The sequence below is a fragment of the Arachis duranensis genome, chromosome 10 (assembly GCF_000817695.3).
Source record: "Arachis duranensis cultivar V14167 chromosome 10, aradu.V14167.gnm2.J7QH, whole genome shotgun sequence".
Taxonomy (NCBI): Eukaryota; Viridiplantae; Streptophyta; class Magnoliopsida; order Fabales; family Fabaceae; genus Arachis; species Arachis duranensis.
The window spans coordinates 94,314,901-94,335,335 of NC_029781.3; the positions used below are offsets into that span (position 1 = coordinate 94,314,901).

Here is a 20,435-nt window from a genome sequence, read left to right on the forward strand (position 1 = left end):
TCTAACTCAGCAGCCTCATCAGGTTGGTGAGGAATGTAAAATGAATGAGAATACACATCAGTTGCAGAATTCAACAGAGAACGATCCCTCCAACGACATTTTAGCCAGTGGTTCATCAACACGTGGATCCATGGGAATCAGCAACCAACATGAAGGTTCCAGTTCATATAAAGCCCTGCTAATAATATTTGATTATCATTTCCTTTTGATTGGTTACACATGATTTTTCACTCACTCAAGTATTAATGCTGATGATTGATATTTATTTACATTAGGCACACTGGTAATTTTTAATTGCACCGCAAGTCGTAGAACTGGAATTCTTTAGTGTCTAGTGCTGAATACACGCAGTATTAATTTTGAGTGGTTGAAGTCTTTCTTTTCTCACTATAAGCACTGAGCTTGATTGGATTTGCATGCATTAAGTGTAGAAATTATTTATTACATATAGAACTTTCTCTAACATTCACTTTTGTATTTTATTACATTACATGTTCAATGCTTCTTTGATTTGATAATTATGAACTATAATTGTCAGTGTGTCATTAAAGAAGTGAGATTATAATTCCTGATACAAAATGTCGAAAGTGGTAGAATATTTGGAGTGCTCTGTTAGTATGTTATTCGATAACAAATTCATCTTAGAGCTAACTCTGAGATATCCATTATTCAAGGTATTTGCTGCCTGTGTTAATATGGATCTTTAATAAAATACAGGACCTGGGAATATCTCCAATTTTGAGCAAATGAAATCTGCAATATCAGTTACCAAGGTTCATAGTCCTGTGAATGGATCAAGTGAAGTGGCTAAAGTCCCCCTTGGCACAGGTTTTGAGAAATCTGCAGCTCCTCTAGCAGAAGGTTTCATTCGAAATGGGACTTCTGATCTTGTGGAAGCCATTGATGCTGATAGAGATTCTGGACAACTTATAAGGAGTGGCAGCCCAATAAAGCTACTTCAAGATTATGCTTCTGATGATACTTCAGGTAATGAAGATGAAATATCAGCAGGAGCTGCCAGTGGTGTTTCAATTGCGCATAAAGATTCCAGGAGTCGCTTAGAGACTGATATTGGATCCAACACTCCCTCCGGTACACAAAAGGGGTTTGGACAGCTCTCTGAAACAACTCTGGATAATTTAGTACAAAAATCTAAGGAACTCATTGAAGATTACCATGAAAATCGGAGGATGAAAGGAAATCCTCAAAGCTTGAAAAGAATATCTTGAAGGTAGATAAATTTGGAAGGCATCCCAAAGAAGCTCCTACAGATAGTGATTCCGAGTCTGATGATTCTCACTATCGTCAGACTAAGAGGGGAAGCAAAAGAGGCAGAGGGAGGAGTCGCAGCAGATCTCCTGAACACAGAAGTCGGAGTAGGAGTAGGAGGAGGAGAAAGAGTCCCCGGAGGAGAAGGGATAGAAGAAGCCGATCTCGAAGGTATGGACTTCTACTGTGTTGCATTTTAGGATCCCTGATTGCCTACCTGTTAACTTGAATCTTGCCCCCGACCAAGTATAGAATGTGCAAGCTGTTTTTTGTATCAACTAATTGAAACTAAACTTGTTCCTGTTGGTGAGGATAATCCGTCTTTCTTTTCATTTAGAGTTTCGATCTTGATTGCGTCATTTGTCTGCTTGAAGAATATAGTTTTGGCTAATCTCAATTTGTTGGTTTCAGCCGGTCTCCTCGATATCGTAGAAGCAGGAGTAGGTCTCCAATCTTAAGACGAACAGGGGACTTTGGTGGTGAGAATGTGAAAAGGGACAGGGGCCAATGCTTTGGCTTCGTTCGGGGAAAGTGCCATCGTGGAGCATCTTGTAGGTTCTCTCACCATGAATCTGACAAGAATGTTAGTTTGAGGCGCCATAGGAATAAATATGACCAAGAAGTCCATTCTCAAGCAAAACATGTTAGTGATGGTATAAGAAGTCAGGGTGTGGATCAAAAGCAGGAGAGAAATGAAAAAGAAAATTCTGTTAGGCATGCAAATCTGCCTAATACTTCTGGTATTGACAGTCAATCAGTAAGGAATGATCCAATTAAATCTGAAAGTTTCAGAGAGAGTGTTCTTGAAATGAAGGAAAGTTTGGTTGGTTTTCTTCCTGAAGTTTTAAGTGGTGATGATGCCTCCAAACCATGTGATGGCACAAATGAAGATGGTGTTCACGCAGAAGATAATTCATTTGTTCACAAGATACAACCCAATGTTCCTGTTGGAATTACAGGGCATCCTAGTTACTCATCTAGTACCCAAACTTTACCATATATGTTACCACCAACTCAGCCATTGTCTGCCCCTAGCTCTGTTGGTCCATCACCTTCATCAAGACGGCCTTTATTACATAGTAGTTCCTCGGTGGAATTACCACCTCATGCTTACCAGTTGCCTCCCCCACCTGTTGTTTCACATGCACAGGGTGAGAATGCTGTGATTTTGCCACAAATTTCAAGGGACTATGGTGTAACACAACAAAATGCATTATTCCCTTTTCAGCCCACTACTAGAGATAAATTTGAACCTTCCCCAGCTCTGATTCACATGCAGAGTCCTCACTTCAGTGTACCACTACCACCTAATTACCCTTGGACATCATTGCCGCTACCACCACCTCCTCCTCTCCCTTCACAAATTGTGCATAATCCCAGCATAGGTTCCGGAGTTTCAACATCATATGTCTCTTCAGAATTTAATCAAACTCAATTGCATTCAAGAGGGGACTTTGTTTCTCTGACTTCTGGTAAGCCTGGATTGGCTTCTCATTCTCAGAGTTCTGAGTTTCAGGATCATGCCTACCCAGCAAATCAATTGCTTTCAGGTCCAAATGTTAGTGGAGAAGACCATTATAAGCAATTACCCATGCAAGATTCAAACCTTTCAAGCTCTGGTGGTTCACATCCTCTACAAAACCAATATTCCTGGCAGTCAGATGCTATCAGAATACAGCCTTCTGTTGGTGGGAATTTACCTCCAGAAGATCATTTCAAGACATCTTCCCACACACTTGCATCATCACAGCAGCAACAACCAGTGCATAGTTTTCAATATTCTGCATCTGAGGGTAATTTGGGTGTGCCTGGAGAAACTGTTACCTTATCTAGATATCCACCGGATGTTCTGGATAGCAATCATTCAACTTCTCTTCCAACTTTTGTGGGGTCAAGAATTCCTGCTCACTGTAATCCTTATGCTTCAACCTTTGAGCAGCCGCTTACTTCCAAACTCAGTTCAACTATTTTTAGATCAGAAAGTGATGTAATCCATGGCGACAATAATTCTGGGTTGAACCCTACTTCTATAAATAGGGAAGGCGCCGTTGGTGTTGAACCAAAGTCTTCTAGAGCTAATCAGTATGATCCTCTGTTTGACAGCATTGAACCACCATTGTCTTCTCTCAAGAAATTTGATTTTGAAAAACAGGAAGTTACAGGTGAATCCAATGTCAGCCTAAGGCCCAAAAGTTCTAATATGCCGTTGGATGCGGAAGAGCAAAATAAGCATGAGGAGGTTGGAGCTGTTGCCTCTACCACTTCTCAAAATAATGATGAATATGGTGAGACTGCAGATGCAGAGGTGAATGATGTTGAAAATGAGAGCCTAAGTAATCATCTGGATGTTGCAAACATGACTCCAGGGGAGGTTGAGATTAATCAGACCAAGTCTCCAGGGAAGAGAAAGAAGAGCAAGGATTCTAGATCAATGAAGTTGTTCAAAGTTTCCATTGCAAATTTTGTTAAGGAGGTTTTGAAACCGTCATGGCGGCAGGGTAATATGAGTAAAGTTGCATTCAAAACAATTGTGAAAAAAACTGTTGACAAGGTGTCAGGAGCCATGAAAGGCCATCGTATGCCCAAGTCCCAAGCAAAGATAAGCCAATACATTGACTCATCACAGCGAAAGTTGACTAAACTTGTGATGGTAATTGATTTTCTCCTTGTCAATGATAGCTGATATATGTTTACTTTTCCCTGCATTTTCAAGTGCACTGCCATCAGTTTTTTTTTTTTTAACCAAAATGTGCTTCTGTGCTGCATTAACTTAAGTCCATGCCTCTAAGGTAGCGTTTGTTTTGAGGTACTGAGACAGAGACTGAGAGACTGAGACTCAGTATCGTGTTTGTTAGTTCAGAGACTGGTACTAAAATTTCTGTCTCTGTCTCTAAAATTTCAGTATTTCAGTACCTCAAAAAAGTAGGGACACAGAGGACTGAAATTTTTAGAGATGGAGACTGAAATTTTAATAACATTTTATACCTAACATACTTTCATTTCAATTAATTAATTCCAATTTTACCCTTTGTGCAAATTAAATTAGAGTTTCATTCTTGTTTCAATTCCTGTCTCCCATTTTACACCAAACAGAATACTGAAATTTATTTCAATCCCTGTCTCTTAGTCTCTGTCTCTCAGTATCAGTCTTTCTGTCTCTGTCTCTCCACCAAACGCTACCTAAGAGTTATATGGAAATTTTGTTAGTGACGTTCCTTTCCTTCATTTTCTGTAGGGTTATGTTGACAAGTATGTCAAGTCATAAATGATGGCGGCGGTGGTGGATGGTTCCGGTGCAGTGCAAGGCATGCTGGATCATGTGACGGTGGTTGATCAGCATTCCATTCCTGATAGGGTGGTTGTTTCTATCGAATATGTATGTATGTATTGTATTTCTCTTTTTGATTCTTGAGGTTAGTTATATTTTCTAGTTTCTCTTCCATGTTGATAATATTTCTAATGAGTAGAGTCGATCTATTAATATTTGCTAAATTGGCCGTTTATTCTTTTTTGTGACTAGCAAATAACTTTTTGTCCATAAAATTTTTGAAAAATATTAAAAGTAGCTAACATTTAATTTGTTTTATTTTTTTTTAAATAAAATAAGCTTTAATTTTATCCGTTTTGACCACGATGACGATGAAGCCTTAACCCAACCCTTGGCATCTCTTGTGGCCGTCGATCAAATGCTTTAAAGTTTAAAGCTTCCAAATATGAAATACGCACCACACAAGCTATATTCGTGCCTTAACGACACATAAAACCAAAATTAGCATGAGACCTGTTACGGCCCGGCCCAAGCCGGTCGCGGGTCGACCCGACCCCGTGACGACCCGACCCGAACAGTCGGGTACGCACCGCTCGCTACGCGACCTGGATACGCGTCCTTGACAGCTTTCCGCTACAGCTGTGAGGAAGCTTCGAGGAAAGTAGGCCTGTCCCTGAAGGGCCCACTTCTGACATGGTATAAATAGGGAAGGATCTGTCCTTTCCCTAAGGTACGTCACACTCTACTTTACCCCCTTTTTCGCCTGCGCACTCAACTGACTTGAGCGTCGGAGTGTCATTGCAGGTGACACTCCTTCTCTCTTTTCGAAAGCTCGGAACGTCAGTTCCTCGCCTCACCCTCGTAACCCATTCCAGGCCACGACCCACCTACTCACACAAGGATCACCCCGAACCGTCCGGTACACGACCTACTGAACATTGGCGCCGTCTGTGAGGAACGTGCCACCGAAGCTGAATGGAGATCGTGCCGGGTCCAGGGGACCACGGACGCGCGGCGGCCCTTGAAGGGGTGGCTTCCGTTGCCTCACCCTGCGAGCGATTAAGATCCCTTCCACGACGAACCGGGTTGCAGTCGAGAGCTCAAGAGAGGCGCCCCTTCGGGGAAACTGGCAGTGACAGTGCCAGGATAATGCAGGAGCTGCGCCACAGGGTGCAGAACCTGGAGCGCCAACTAGCAGACCAAGAGCATCGTCAGCAGACCTCCGACCCTGATTACTCTCAATCTCCCGAGAGTCGGGGAAGGACCTCCCACCGAAGTAGTCGCTCCCGGCGCACCTCCATACCGAGATCAGAATCGGAAAATAGCCGGGAGGATCGGAAATGCCCTAGGAGGCGAAACGATACGATCATCTACGCTCGGGGCAAACGGGCATGCGTCATGCTACGGGACCATGAAAACGGAGAAGAAAGGTTTGAGAGAACACGGCAACCCGTCATCATGGGCGCCACCCTGTTCCACCGTTCCATCCTCGAGGTCTGGTTGTTGAAGCATTTCGACAAACCAACGGACATGAGGTATGACGGGACGCAAGACCCGCAGGAACACCTAACGGCCTTCGAAGCCCGAATGAACCTCGAAGGAGTGGGAGACGAGGTAAGGTGCCGCGCATTCTCGGTCACGTTGGCAGGCCCGGCGATACGGTGGTTCAATAGCCTCCCGCAGGGTTCTGTGGCCAGTTTCTCGGACATTAGCCGCACCTTCTTGACGCAATTCACTACCAGAATCGCAAAGGCAAAGCACCCAATCAATCTCCTTGGCGTGACCCAACGCACCGAGGAGACCACCAGGAAGTATCTAGATCGGTTCAACGACGAATGCCTAGAAATCGAGGGACTAACCGACTCTGTGGTCAGCCTTTGTCTGACGAACGGCATTCTTAATGAGGATTTCCGAAAACATCTCACCACCAAACCGGTTTGGACGATGCACGAGATCCAGACCGTAGCCAAGGAATACATAAATGATGAGGAAGTCAGCCGAGTTGGGGCTGCCAATAAACGGCAGCCCTCCTACAACCAACCCAGGCAACACAGTAATGGAGAAAGGCAGAAGGAGCAAGTCAGAGACGAGGGCCCAAATAGAACGCCCAGACCGCCTCCTCGGGTCGGAAAATTCGCCAACTACACTCCACTCACCCTCCCCATCGTAGAAGTTTACCAACAAATAGCCGAAAAGGGGATATTGTCGAAACCCCGACCTTTGAAAGACCGTACAGGGGGAAACAAGAGTCTCTACTGTGATTACCATAAAGGCTATGGACACCAAACACAAGACTGTTTCGACCTGAAGGACGCACTGGAGTAAGCGATCAGGGACGGTAAATTGACTGAATTCTCCCATCTCATAAGGGAACCGATGAGATGACATAGGGACCACGGTGACAAGGGCAAGACCCGACCGACGAAACGGCGACAAGAGCCAGAAGACAACGATCACGACCTCACCATAATAAACTTGGTGACCGCCAAAAACACAGCGCCAAAGTCGAGATCTGCGCACAAGAAAGACGCCAAAGTCCTGGCAATTTCCTCCTCGCCGGCACGAAGCTCCAAGAGGTCCCCAACTATTTCCTTCGGGCCAGAAGATCATTGGTTCGACGAGGTCCCTGAGAACCCACCCATGGTCATTACGGCTAGGGTGGGAACCGGCCTCGTCAAACGAATCCTTGTGGACACAGGGGTAGACTTGAACATTATGTTCCGCAACGTGTTTGATGCATTGGGATTACGGGACGCCGACCTCATGACTCACCAACACGGTGTCATAGGGCTAGGCGACCACTTCATTAAGCCAGATGGGATAATATCTCTGCCGACCTCTGTGGGACAAGGACAAGGACGGAGGTCAATAATGGCCGAGTTCGTGGTTCTACGGGACTTCACTGCCTACAACATCATCCTGGGGAGGAAAACGATTAACGATGTTGAGGCGGTAATCAACACGAAGCTGCTGGTTATGAAGTTCGTTGCTGATGACGGATCGGTAGGATCCATAAGAGGAGATCTGGAAACGGCAGTCGCTTGCGACAATGCCAGCCTCTCCTTGAGGAAGAAGTCTAAAGAAGCATATGGAGTGTTTCTCGCTGACTTAGATACCAGAGTCGACGATAAGCCAAGACCAGAACCAGAAGGGGACTTGGAAAAGTTCAGGGTCGGTGACACGGAGGAAAAGTTCACCTTTGTTAATAGAAACCTCCCACATGAGTTGAAAGAACCTCTAGTAGAAATGATTAGGGCCAATGGAGATTTATTCGCTTGGACACCCGCTGATATGCCGGGTATAGACCCCAGGGTCATGTCACATCACCTGGTCGTCAAGCCGGACGCCTGTCCAGTGGCTCAAAGGAGGAGAAAGATGTCGCAGGAGAGAGCAGAGGAGGTGGCCAGGCAGACGGCCAGCCTCCTAGAAGTAGGTTTCATACGAGAACTAGACTACTCGATCTGGTTGTCAAATGTAGTTCTGGTAAAGAAGCACAATGGCAAATGGAGAATGTGTGTGGACTATTCCGACCTCAACAAAGCATGCCCCAAGGACTGTTTACCCCTTCCCAACATAGATGCGCTTGTCGACGCGGCGGCGGGGTACCGGTATCTGAGCTTCATGGACGCCTATTCCGGCTACAATCAAATACCCATGCACCGACCCGACGAGGACAAAACAGCATTCATAACACCCGGGGGAATCTATTGCTACAAGGTGATGCTGTTCGGCCTGAAAAACGCAGGAGCAACATATCAAAGGCTGATGAACAAAATATTTGGTAGCCTTATAGGCAAGACAGTAGAAGTCTACGTGGACGACATCCTTGCAAAGACTACGCAGCCTGACGACCTCCTGAACGACTTAGGAAGCGTGTTTGCATCTCTCCGACAACACGGCATGAGGCTCAACCCCCTCAAATGCGCTTTTGCCATGGAAGCCGGAAAGTTCCTAGGATTCATGATAACCCAAAGGGGAGTGGAAGCCAATCCCGAGAAATGCCAAGCAATACTCCAAATGAAGAGTCCGGGTTGTGTCAAAGATGTCCAAAGACTAGCAGGTTGCCTCACCTCATTATCCCGCTTCCTCGGAGCATCGGCAGCAAAAGCCCTACCCTTCTTCAATCTAATGAGAAAAGGAATAGCATTTGAATGGACTCCTGCATGCGAGGAAGCGTTTAGACACTTCAAAGAAATCCTAGCAACACCCCCGGTGTTCGGAAAGCCCAAAGTTGGATAGCCACTATACCTGTACCTAGCCATAACGGGGGAAGCTCTGGCAACGGTTTTGGTACGAGAGGAGGAGAAGACCCAAAAACCAGTCTATTTCGTGAGCAGGGCCCTACAAGGGGCAGAACTGAGGTACAGCAAACTAGAGAAGCTAGCTCTGGCACTCCTGACCTCTTCTCGAAGATTAAAACAATATTTCCAAGGCCACCAGATCGTCGTTAGAACGGACCAAGGAATACAACAAGTGCTCTAAAAATCCGATTTAGCAGGAAGGATGATGACTTGGTCCATCGAGCTCTCCCAATATGACATACGGTACGAACCTCGGCATGCGATCAAGGCACAAGCAATGGCAGACTTTCTGGTAGAAGTAACGGGGGATCCAATCGAGGAGACACACATACGGTGGAGGCTCCATGTTGACGGGGCCTCCAACCAAACGTCCGGGGTCGCCGGGATCATCCTCGAGAACCCGATTGGGGTCGTATACGAGCAGTCAATCAAATTCGAGTTTTCCGTTTCGAACAATCAAGCAGAATACGAAGCTCTCCTAGGAGGCTTAGCCCTGGCAAAGGAAGTCGAAGCGACAAGGCTGGAGATATGCAGCGATTCACAGGTCGTTACCTCGCAAGTAAACGGGAGCTACCAAGCCAGAGACTCACTATTACAAAAATATTTAGAAAAAGTCAAGGAATTGAGCAAAACATTCGAGGAGGTCACGATCCAACACGTCCCGAGAGAAAGGAACACACGGGCAGACCTCCTATCCAAGTTGGCCAGCACGAAACCGGGAGAAGGCAACCGATCTCTCATATAGGGCATGATGAAGGAGCCAGCAGTTACCCTACACCTGTCAAGACTAAGCCCCTCTTGGTTAGACCCCATCACTAGCTTCTTGGAAAGCGGCAAGCACCCCAACGACGAAAAAGGTGCTAAAGCGTTGAGAAGGGAGGTGGCCAAGTACGCTATCATTTAGGGGCACTTGTTCAGAAAAGGATTCAGCCAACCCCTGCTGAAGTGCCTATATCCCGACCAGACGAACTACGTGCTCAGAGAAGTCCACGAAGAATGCTGTGACCACCATATAGGGGGCAAAGCCCTAGCTAGGAAGCTAATCCGAGCAGGATATTACTGGCCATCGATGATGGCAGATTCTAAAGAATTCGTGAGGAAATGCGTTAAGTGTCAAGAGAACGCCAACTTCCACAAAGCACCAGCTTCGGAGCTAAACCTGTTAACGTCCTCCCGACCTTTCTCGCAATGGGGAATCGACTTTTTGGGACCTTTCCCGGTCGGTTCAGGGCAGGTCAAGTACCTCATAGTCGCCATCGACTACTACACCAAAAGGGTAGTGGCCGAGCCACTGGCCAGCATATCCTTATCCAACTGCAGGAAGTTCATGTGGAGACAAGTCATAACCCGGTTTGGCATTCCAGAAATCGTCATCTCAGACAACGAGACGCAGTTCACCGACAAGAAGTTCACAGAATTTCTCGCTGGTCTAGGCATAAAACAAAAATTCTCCTCGGTAGAGCACCCTCAGACAAATGGTCAGGTCGAGTCTGCAAACAAGATCATTCTACTAGGACTAAAGAAGCGACTTGATAGTAAAAAAGGTGCTTGGCCAGATGAACTCGCCTCGGTCCTCTGGTCCTACCGGACAACCGAGCAGTCATCTACGGGAGAAACACCTTTCCGACTAACGTATGGGCTAGATGCAGTAATACCTATGGAAGTCGGTGAGCCGAGCCCGCAACTACTCCTGAAGGGAGTAGAGGAAGCTGTAGAAAAGGATTTAGTAGACGAAACAAGGGAGATGGCCCACTTGTCAGAAACAGCACTCAAGCAAAGAATGGCCGTGCGATACAACGCCAAGATACTCAAAAGAGAATTTGAACAAAACGACCTCGTCCTAAGACGCAACGACATCGGTTTACCGGCCTCTGGAGAAGGCAAACTGGCGACAAAATGGGAAGGTCTCTACAGAGTTAAAGAGGTGATCGGCAAGGGCGCCTACAAGTTGGAAAAGCTCAATGGCAAGGAGATCCCGAGAACATGGAATGCGGACAACCTGATGAGGTTCTATTCCTAAGTCGTTTACTTTGTAACAATACCTTTGCTATGGTTATAGACTTGCTTGATTACCGGTTAAATTATACTTGCCCATATTTTTGTTCTCTTTTGTTTACTTTCCTTGGCCAACTCATCGCGCAAACGAGTCTCACGCCATACGAGCCGAAAGACACAAAATATACGGTCCCGGGACTGATCACCCCGGGAGCCCCCTAGGCTAAGGCCATAACAAACGGCCATAATGAACAGAGAACTCAACTTCGAAGAAATACCAACATAACGGTAAAACGAATAAGCCGGCAAACGGGAAACGAAAGCAACATAATAAGCAAAGAAACGTGTCCACAAACCAACCGAACTACTAACAAAGGCGCAAAAGTTAGTACCAAAAAGTTCTACAACCATAAAAACACAAGTTACAAGAAATCACTTCTTCGGCATATCGACAACTTTGCCGTCCTTGATAGTCTTGAAAACACCAATCGCCTCGGTCATGAAAATCGCATTCTTGCCCTGCTCTCTAACTTCCTTGTGCTTCCTCTTGAATGCCTCGGCCTCATCTCGAGCAGTCTTAGCGGATGCAACGGCTGTGTCCCGCTCTTTCTCCAAAACGACCACACGACCTTGTGCAGCACTTAACTGGCTCTTCAAAGTCATTTCTTGCTCTGTCAGACGAGACATGGAAGCGTCGGCAGTCTTCAACTTTTCTTTAGCCGACGTGGTCTTCTTCTCGGCAGTCTCAAGCTTATTCCTCGCCTCGGCCAGCTGCTCCTGAAGTGTTTCAACTTGAGCCTTGAGCTTATTATTGGCTGTGGCAGCGGTTTCGAATTTCTGACGAAGCGATGCCATTCCCGACAGCTCGAACTCAGCCTTTCGAGCTATGGCCGCGCTGCGAAGGAGGGTGCGATACATCCATCGTGCTTGCCCCGAAAGGTCGGTACCATGGAAATGTTTCTCCGTGCCGGAAAGCAATTGGGTATCTATGAATGACCCGACATCGAAGTTCCTTTCCATAACGGTAAGGACCCCTCAGGACTAGATTGCGACCTTTGTCTTTTGGGAGTGGGGATGACCCTCAACTCCTCATCCTCCTCCCGACGAACGGAAGACGAGTGCCCAGTACCCGTCACTTCCTGGAGAACGGGGGAACCATGTGTTGGATCGACGATTTTATCCGCCATGACTACGTCGGGAGGCGTGGGCGTCGTTTGTGTCCCCTCATCTTCGGGAGGCGCCACTGATTGCCCTCCGACCTCCTCACCGTCCTCTTCCTCCAAGAAAGTCTTGAACAAGTTCTCAAGGCCGGTGACTTCAGCAGACATCCTCACTGTAAACAAGAAATGAACAAATTAGTAACCAGCATACTAAGACAAAACAAGCAAAATACAAACACGACATAGGCGACTCACGAATATAATCCCGGGCGACCTCCCGACTACCCATGAGGAGGTGGGGATTTACATGGTTTCTCCCGAAAACGGCCCATAACACGTCGGCTATCTTCCAATCTACAGCCGACATCCCCTTGTAGGTGACTTTAATAAAAGTATTGGATTCCGCCCCGAAACTCCAATACGTCGGAATGAGGCGTTCTCTCTCCAATGACAACCAAAAGGGGTGACGACCCTTGGCCGGTCGAACCTTGAATCCTTAAACCCATGGTAGGAGTCCTCGAACAAACCAAATATTCTCCGCCCCTGGGCAGATCGGAAAGACATAAACCCCTTCCTCGCTTTCCCCTCCTTGGAAGGGTTCGTAAGGTTGAAGAAGAAGAGGAAGTCATCAACAGACGCCGGCAGCTCTAGATACTCGCATACCATCTCAAAACAGCGAATCGACGCCCAACTGTTCGGATGCAGCTGCGACGGCGCCACGGAAATCCGACTTAGAAGCCCCATCTTGAAGGCGGAGAGAGGAATGCGAACTCCCGCTTGGGTAACCATGGCCTTATAGAACCAAATCCAATTGGGGACCCGAAGAGCATGGAAGTTGAGCTCATAAAGCCGCTCGTGAGGAGCAGGGACGTATACGTCGTAATTAGCCTCCTCGTCGGTGCCCCCACACAAATAGTTGGCCTGACGAAACTCGGTGAGCTCCTCCTCACCCATTTGGTTTGGGGAATCCCTGAGGTCGGAGACCACCCAAGCATACGGGTCATAACTCGCGTCGGAGGTGGAAGCCCGAGCGACAACACGAGGCATACCTACAGTGGGGCACCACTCGATTAGTTTATGAGGTCGGGAACCCGAAAAAACCCAAAAACTATGTCTACCCTACAACCCGAACTAAACATGCTTGAAGTCAATATCAAATAAGGCCTATTTCAAAATGACGAACCCCCCTAGCACACCCACTCGACATTGAAGAGGTATCCATTTTACACAGGGATGAACCTAGGTTAGAGAAAGAGGGGGCATTTGTCCCCACTAGGTGATAAAAAATTTATAATAATTATATATAAATGGGTGATAAAAACTTAATAATAATTATATATAAATGAATATATTTGATCCTATCATTATATTATCTTTGTTTCTATATTAAATTACAAATTTTTTTGAGAATTATATTAAAAAATATTTTGTTAAATTTAATATGCAATTATATATATCGCATTAAATTTAATTTAGTATTTAGAATATATTTTTTATTTTTAGAAATAGTAATAGAAAAATATTTTAATTACAATACATAAATTAAACAGATGCATAAAATCTTTCATCTAACATTATATCAAAATTAAATTAAAAAATATATAACAAATTCAATTATTTTAAAAAGAAAGAAAGAAAAAATTGTGAATTATGTTTCTGTTGTTTTATATAAACATACTTTTCGTATACAGATTTAATTTTTTTAGTATTTATATATAATTTTAGTTTCAAATTATAAATATATTAATGTTTAACAAAATTTATTTTAATGTATTTTTGCCCCATTATAAAAATTTTCTTGATCCGTCACTGATTTTACAGGAACCAAACAACAAAGCAGCAACCACGCACAGTAAACATGCAACGAGACATTAAAGAGAAGAAGAAGGATCGATGGTTACCTGGACTGATTGCAAGAACTTGGAAGAGAAAGGAACGCACAGGAATTCTGGAACAAGTCTTTGATGATAGGGAATGCAGAAGGAATATGTTGAAAAAGCAAGAATGAGAAGGGAGAACTCATGCAAAATCGTTTAAAACTGCTGAAAAGGGAGCGCGAAAGGCCCAGAGGCAAAATGATCTTTGCACACAGGGTTTTCCAACCCATTATGAGCATTTAATGCCCTATGCGAGGTACGAGGCGACGAATGATCGTCCCAACAACGAACGGGCACGCACACAGGAGGCGCGTTCCCTCCACGAGCCGACACATAAAACCAAAATTAGCATGAGACCTGTTACGGCCCGGCCCAAGCCGGTCGCGGGTCGACCCGACCCCGTGACGACCCGATCCGAACGGTCGGGCACGCACCGCTCGCTACGCGACCCGGACACGCGTCCTTGACAACTCTCCGCTACAGCTGTGAGGAAGCTTTGAGAAAAGTGGGCCTGTCCCTGAAGGGCCCACCTCTGACACGGTATAAATGAGGAAGGACCTGCCCTTCCCCCAAGGTACGTCACATTCTACCTTACCCCCTTTTTTGCCTGCGCACTCAACTGACTTGAGCGTCGGAGTGTCATTGCAGGTGACACCCCCCTCTCTCTTTTCGAAAGCTCGGAACGTCGGTTCCTCGCCTCACCCTCGCAACTCATTCCAGGCCACGACCCACCTACTCACACAAGGATCACCCCGAACTGTCCGGTACACGACCTACCGAACAAGACCTTTGATCGTTTACCGCATCCAAATTTTGGTACAAACGCATAAAGAATATATATTTTTTGGTTGTATTATAGTATGTTTATGTTATGATAATTATGATAGCTTTGATATTTTAAAAAGTGTTGTTAAAGTTAAATTAATATTTTTTAAAAAGTGTTGCTAAAAACGGTGTTATCAAAATGTAAAAAAAAAAAAATTAATGTAAAAATTTAATTTTAACAATATTTGCATAATTAATGTAGTTACCATAAATATAGACATTAAAATTCACCATATTTTTCTCTAGTATCATTGTACACTAAAAAATTAGCTATTATCTAAGATTATATATTTATTTTGGGAAATTATAAGGTACAGATATTTAATTTTAATCATAAACATAGCGACACTTTTTAGTTTTTTTTAGTGCGATGAGAAATAGTTTCACAAAGTATTAAATGGGTTAAAGCTTCACAGAAGCCAATTATCATTGCTAGCTCGTAGATTTGTACATATAGTAATAATCAATTTTTTTGTTCTGTGGGAGGAATAGGATCATATAGTTAAATAATATTAAATAGTACTTGAGAGCCAATGAAAAACATTAAATTTGTTGTACCAAATTTATTTTATGGTAAGAAAAAAAAATTACAAAAAAGTATGAGCTTTTTATACAAATAGTGATAATAAAAAAAATTAATTAAAATTATAATCTATATCTGGAGATGAAAACACAAAAATTAATATTTTAATTTTTAAGTGGTATTTGAATGTATAATTTTATTTGGCACAAAATTATTGATTAAATATTTATTATGAAAATAATAATTTTTTGGGATAATTTGGCTTTATTTTGTAATGATCAATTATGTTTATATTTTTTAATAATTGAATTGCTCTTTTAGTATTAATCAATATTAAAGGTGATAAATATTTTTTGGTTGAAACTTATAGGTAACAACACATTATAAATGATATTTTTTTATAAAATAGTGTTATAAAATGTTATTTTTTCAAGTATTTTCAAACTAAACAATTATTCAAATCACTAAAAGATTTAAGAATATTAGATATTCAAATGACTAAAATGTTATTTGAGAAGATTAGATTTAAGAATATTAGATATAATTAAATAACCTTAATTTTAAAGGATTAATTTTAATGTTTGTAAGATTAATCTTAAAATAAATTAAATAAAAGGTTATTTTAATATTTTTAATATCAAATTTGAATTCATAATTACTAATACAATCAATCAACCTCAGTTAATCATATAAGTATAATTTAGTATTTTTTAAATTAATGCTTAAAAGGATATCTTAGTCTTTTAAGAACAAACTAACAGGTATTTTAGTTTTTTTAAAATCAATCTTCAAAAATTGTTTTATCCTTTTAAAAATTAATTATAAAAGTATTTTGATCTTTTTAAAATTTAAAATTTTTATAAATATATTTTTGAAATATGTGGCATTTTCATATTACCTAATTCTTGTATCAATTTTTTAACTAATTCTTTTTTATTTTCATTTAAATCTTATATATGAGAAAACAAAATTTTTACAATTTTAACTTATATTTATAATTAAATATATTTTAAAAAGTGAAAAAAATAATTATATATTTTCAATATGCTCTTTTATCTTTTTTTTCCTAATTCGATAGTCTTGCTTTACATAAGTGTTGTTTTCTGCTTCTAACTCAATTTTATATTTTTTTCACTTTTCTAATAAAATCCAAAATTCATAACTCGAATCCAAGGATCACTTGCCATATCCGAACCAAATCAAATAGATGCTAATTCTAATTCAAAGAGTTAGATGAAGAATAGCCAACTGCCAAGCCAGCCGAAAAACACCTAATACATGTGCAACAAAATGAGATTAAAAAATAGAATACCTGTAAATTTTGATATGTACCGTAGTGCAACCCCGTGAAAGGGTTAGTTTATATTACTTGATCTGACTGTTATAAGTCGATCATCGATTAACAAATTAGATTAAATATATCTACTTAATATACTAAAATTGGGTTTTTCCCCAATTTATGATGGTGAGGTGTCACTTTTTCATTAATCCATTTTTTCTCCAAAATGATTGTACTATTCGCTCTTCTAAATTTATTTTAGAAAAATATCTTTAATTAATATAATTATATTATAATTAGTATTTAATGAATGATACATAATTGTACTAATTTAAAAAACTATTTTTATTATAATTATATCAAATCAATATAATATGATATGATATGATATGATATAGAATTCAATATATTACTTTTATAGGTATCAATGACCTAGATAATAGAAGTGTTTTCTCGAATAAGCTAGAGTCAAAATACATTTATCTAAATCCTCTCTCGAGTTTGAATGTTCTGCAATAACTAGTGTATGCAATAAGTTGTACATGCATAAGCGAGAAGTGCTAGAGAATATGTCAGATGTGTTAATAAATCTAGTTATAGGGATATACAAACTTTGGTTGTAATGGATATTTCTTTTTGTTAATAATACAGCTGCCGCCAGTTCAGCCACCCTGATGACAATGCCGTGGGGGCGGATGGCTAGTTCTTGGTTAGGGACTTGACGGCTATTTCATACAGGCCTAACTGAGATTTGGGTTTCAGAAAACAATTACATTTATATCAAAATGCTTTCGCAGACAAATATATATCTAACACCTTAATGCATGTCTTGACAAATAGCTTCGCATCAAAACGATGGGCCACATAATATTTGCTTATTATTAATAGCTATGTATATTGGTCCACTTCCTGTATTGATAAACACAGTTTTTCCTGCAACAAATACTCAATGCTCTTTAATGTACTAGTAGGTAACATATAGTACATTTAGGCACTAGATGCATTGGTAAGTTACACAAATTATGCTCTTATTTTAGTGATCCAATACATAACATAAAACCACTACAAGATATCTATGATATAAAATTTAATAAATTCAATCTAAACAACACATGCACACCTTATATTTTAAAAAAGTAAAACTTATTTTTATAAAGATTAAGATATCAATAATTAAAAATAAAAAAATAAACAAAATTCTATAATTCTAATTACCATAAATATGATACTAATGTTGATAGTGGTAAATTGATATCGATATCAATAATTAATTTTTATAGTTATTTTTGTACTACTAATTGCCATAAATATGATACTAACGTTAATAGTGGTAAGTTGATATTAATATCAATAATTAATTTCTATAATTATTTTTGTACTGCTAACCTAGGTTATATATAGTGTTTCTTTTGCGATTTGTGACTCTAAATCTAACAGGCAAAGTATTCTTTTTCTCTAATTTGTTATTCTTCTTTGATTGAGGAATTGTTTCTAAGGAGCTTTGTAAGTCAAGTTCAAGTCTCATTCCCTCCACGCTTTCTACGTTTGTCCGAAAATATTCGAAGTGGAGCATCTAATAAGATTCAATTTTCTCAATTTAGGTTCAATTTTGGAAAATTCGTTCAAATTTGAAGATGCAATTTCAAATATTGGTACTATATTTAAATTTTCTTCTCTTAAATTTTTGTATTAAAATAATTTTATAACATACTGTGATTTTTTCAGAAACTACTGGCCTTTTGGTGTATCAATGCAATGTCATTGAGGAAAATAAATGTCAATTTAGTTTGACAATTTTAACAAGAAGATGGTCTGAATTTGTACGGATTCTAAATGTTCGATCTTATGATGATGTTATTTCGGTTGGTTGTCGTTACTAGAATGACTCTAATCTATACGTATCTAAGGATTAGAATAGCTTAAATATTATTTAAATAATTTAGTTCTAATATTAGTATTTGATTAAATTAGTTTTAGAGAAATTTAAATTGTTGCCTCAATTTATATATTATGACTATTTTTTTGGATATGTTATTTTTTAATTTTTTAATATGAAATTTCTTTCTTTTTTATTTTTAAGTTTATTTTTTCTTGGATATATGTATCACCTTTTTTTATTTTTTGTATTTCAGATTAGTAATGCAATTATTAAGAAAAATGTAATTCATCAATATACTAAAGTGATTAAAAATTTAATTATATTGTGTGGATACAAGATTATTTAATTAAGATTAAAGCGTGGAAAAAGAAAAGAGTTACAATACGTGATTTTGCTTTTCTTGCCAATGTATAGAAATATGCGAAAGAAAAGAAAAATTAAAACATCACCATTTAAAATAAAAATAGTTAATCATCATGCGTATGAAAGGGGATTGAGAAATATGCATGGATAGAAAAAATAAAAAATTATTGCACGATTGTAGAATAAAAAATAATCATATATATAAAGAAATAATCATAATAAAAAAATTAATATATATGACTTAAATATTTTATGTACAATTAATATATATGTATATATAAATAAAAAAATATTTAGAATTATTTAACAAAATTAATATATACGTATACATAAATAAAGAAATTACTATAAAGAAATTATTATAATTTATGAAGATTACACATACGATGACATTAATAATAAAAAATAAAAAAATTATCGATTGATTGTAGGCTCAAAAAAAATTATGATAAAAAAATAATTTTTCATGATCTCCAATATAAATTTTATATCTCTATCTTTACAATATTCATCTATTATTGTTGTGAACGGTAAATGGATCCTCCGAATTTTCTTTATAACAATTGAGGGAGTAAAGTATGATCTCTCACTATTAATTTTATAAGTGGGATCGAGAGAAAACATGAAAACATGAGAGAGAGCACATTGAAGGATTAAAGATCACTTTTACTCAATTTTTTTTAACAATTGAGAGGATCCATTCCTTTGTGAACATAATCTTGTTAGATTTTAAACCTCTCTCACTTATCTCATTCACAAGTTTCCTAACTTTCTTTAAATCGCAGATCTTGCAAAGGTCATTGATCAGTGCATTGTACGTGATCTGTAACGACCTAATTCCCAGTACGTCATGATCGTACTGGAAACCAACTGTCACTAACTTGCTTACCCTAAACTTTAACTATTTACTATTAAGCCTGTAATCGAATTAGCGCACTATCAAATTTTTTGAAAAACTTTTACTTTATAAAAAGATTTGCGAGGACAGCTAATTAAACATACACAAGCCACAGTAAGGAATCAAATAAAGCATACACAAGGTCAGCATTATATATAAACATAACATATATCATAGATCATACATACATATAAAGGTGCTACCATATATATCATGAGTTGGCATACAACCCTTCAGAAATACTACTATGTACAACCCAACACTCCGGGCCCTGGTCCATATAGAAAACCCCTAAATTGGTACCCGAACTAGCCTAGTCCACTATGTACACCCTACTCTCTCAGTGAGTCTGACCAAAAGTGAGAGATTAACACAAAGGCTAGGCTAACACAAAAAAAACTATCAAAAGGCACAACCGCAGCTCCCAGGACTCAGTTGTCATCGTCAGAGGAGATCATAACCACATCAGAACACTCCTCAGGATCCTCGTCTTCGTCATCAGAAATCTCTATAATCTCGGGAGAGGCACTGGCACTCGTGCTACTGGTCTGATCAGCACTCGCCGGTCCACTAATAGAGGCGGTGAGCGGCTCCTCAGAAGATGGCTCGGATGAAGATACTGAGATCTGCTCCACGGGGATGTCCTCCTCCGGTACAGGCTCCGGAAAATGCTCCTTCATAGGCTCAGACTCAGGGTCCGCCTGATCCGCAGGCTGATCGGGATGCTAGTGAGGCACCGGCCCATCATGAAACGGGTGAAATGGAGCATCCAGGTGGAGCCACTGCAGTGGGAACTCA

At 40.5% G+C, this 20,435-nt stretch overlaps 1 protein-coding gene across 1 annotated transcript in view; it reads left to right on the top strand.

Moving 5' to 3' along the window:
• The window catches only part of LOC107470929 (uncharacterized), a gene marked incomplete in the record, with an annotated part of 7,362 nt that extends 2,650 nt beyond the window's left edge, over positions 1-4,712 (top strand). The window contains 5 exon segments of the mRNA XM_016090339.3: positions 1-155; positions 718-1,184; positions 1,187-1,440; positions 1,681-3,919; positions 4,505-4,712. Of these exon segments, the coding sequence (XP_015945825.3) occupies positions 1-155; positions 718-1,184; positions 1,187-1,440; positions 1,681-3,919; positions 4,505-4,534 (3,145 nt within the window).
• Between the last annotated feature and the right edge of the window lie 15,723 nt (positions 4,713-20,435).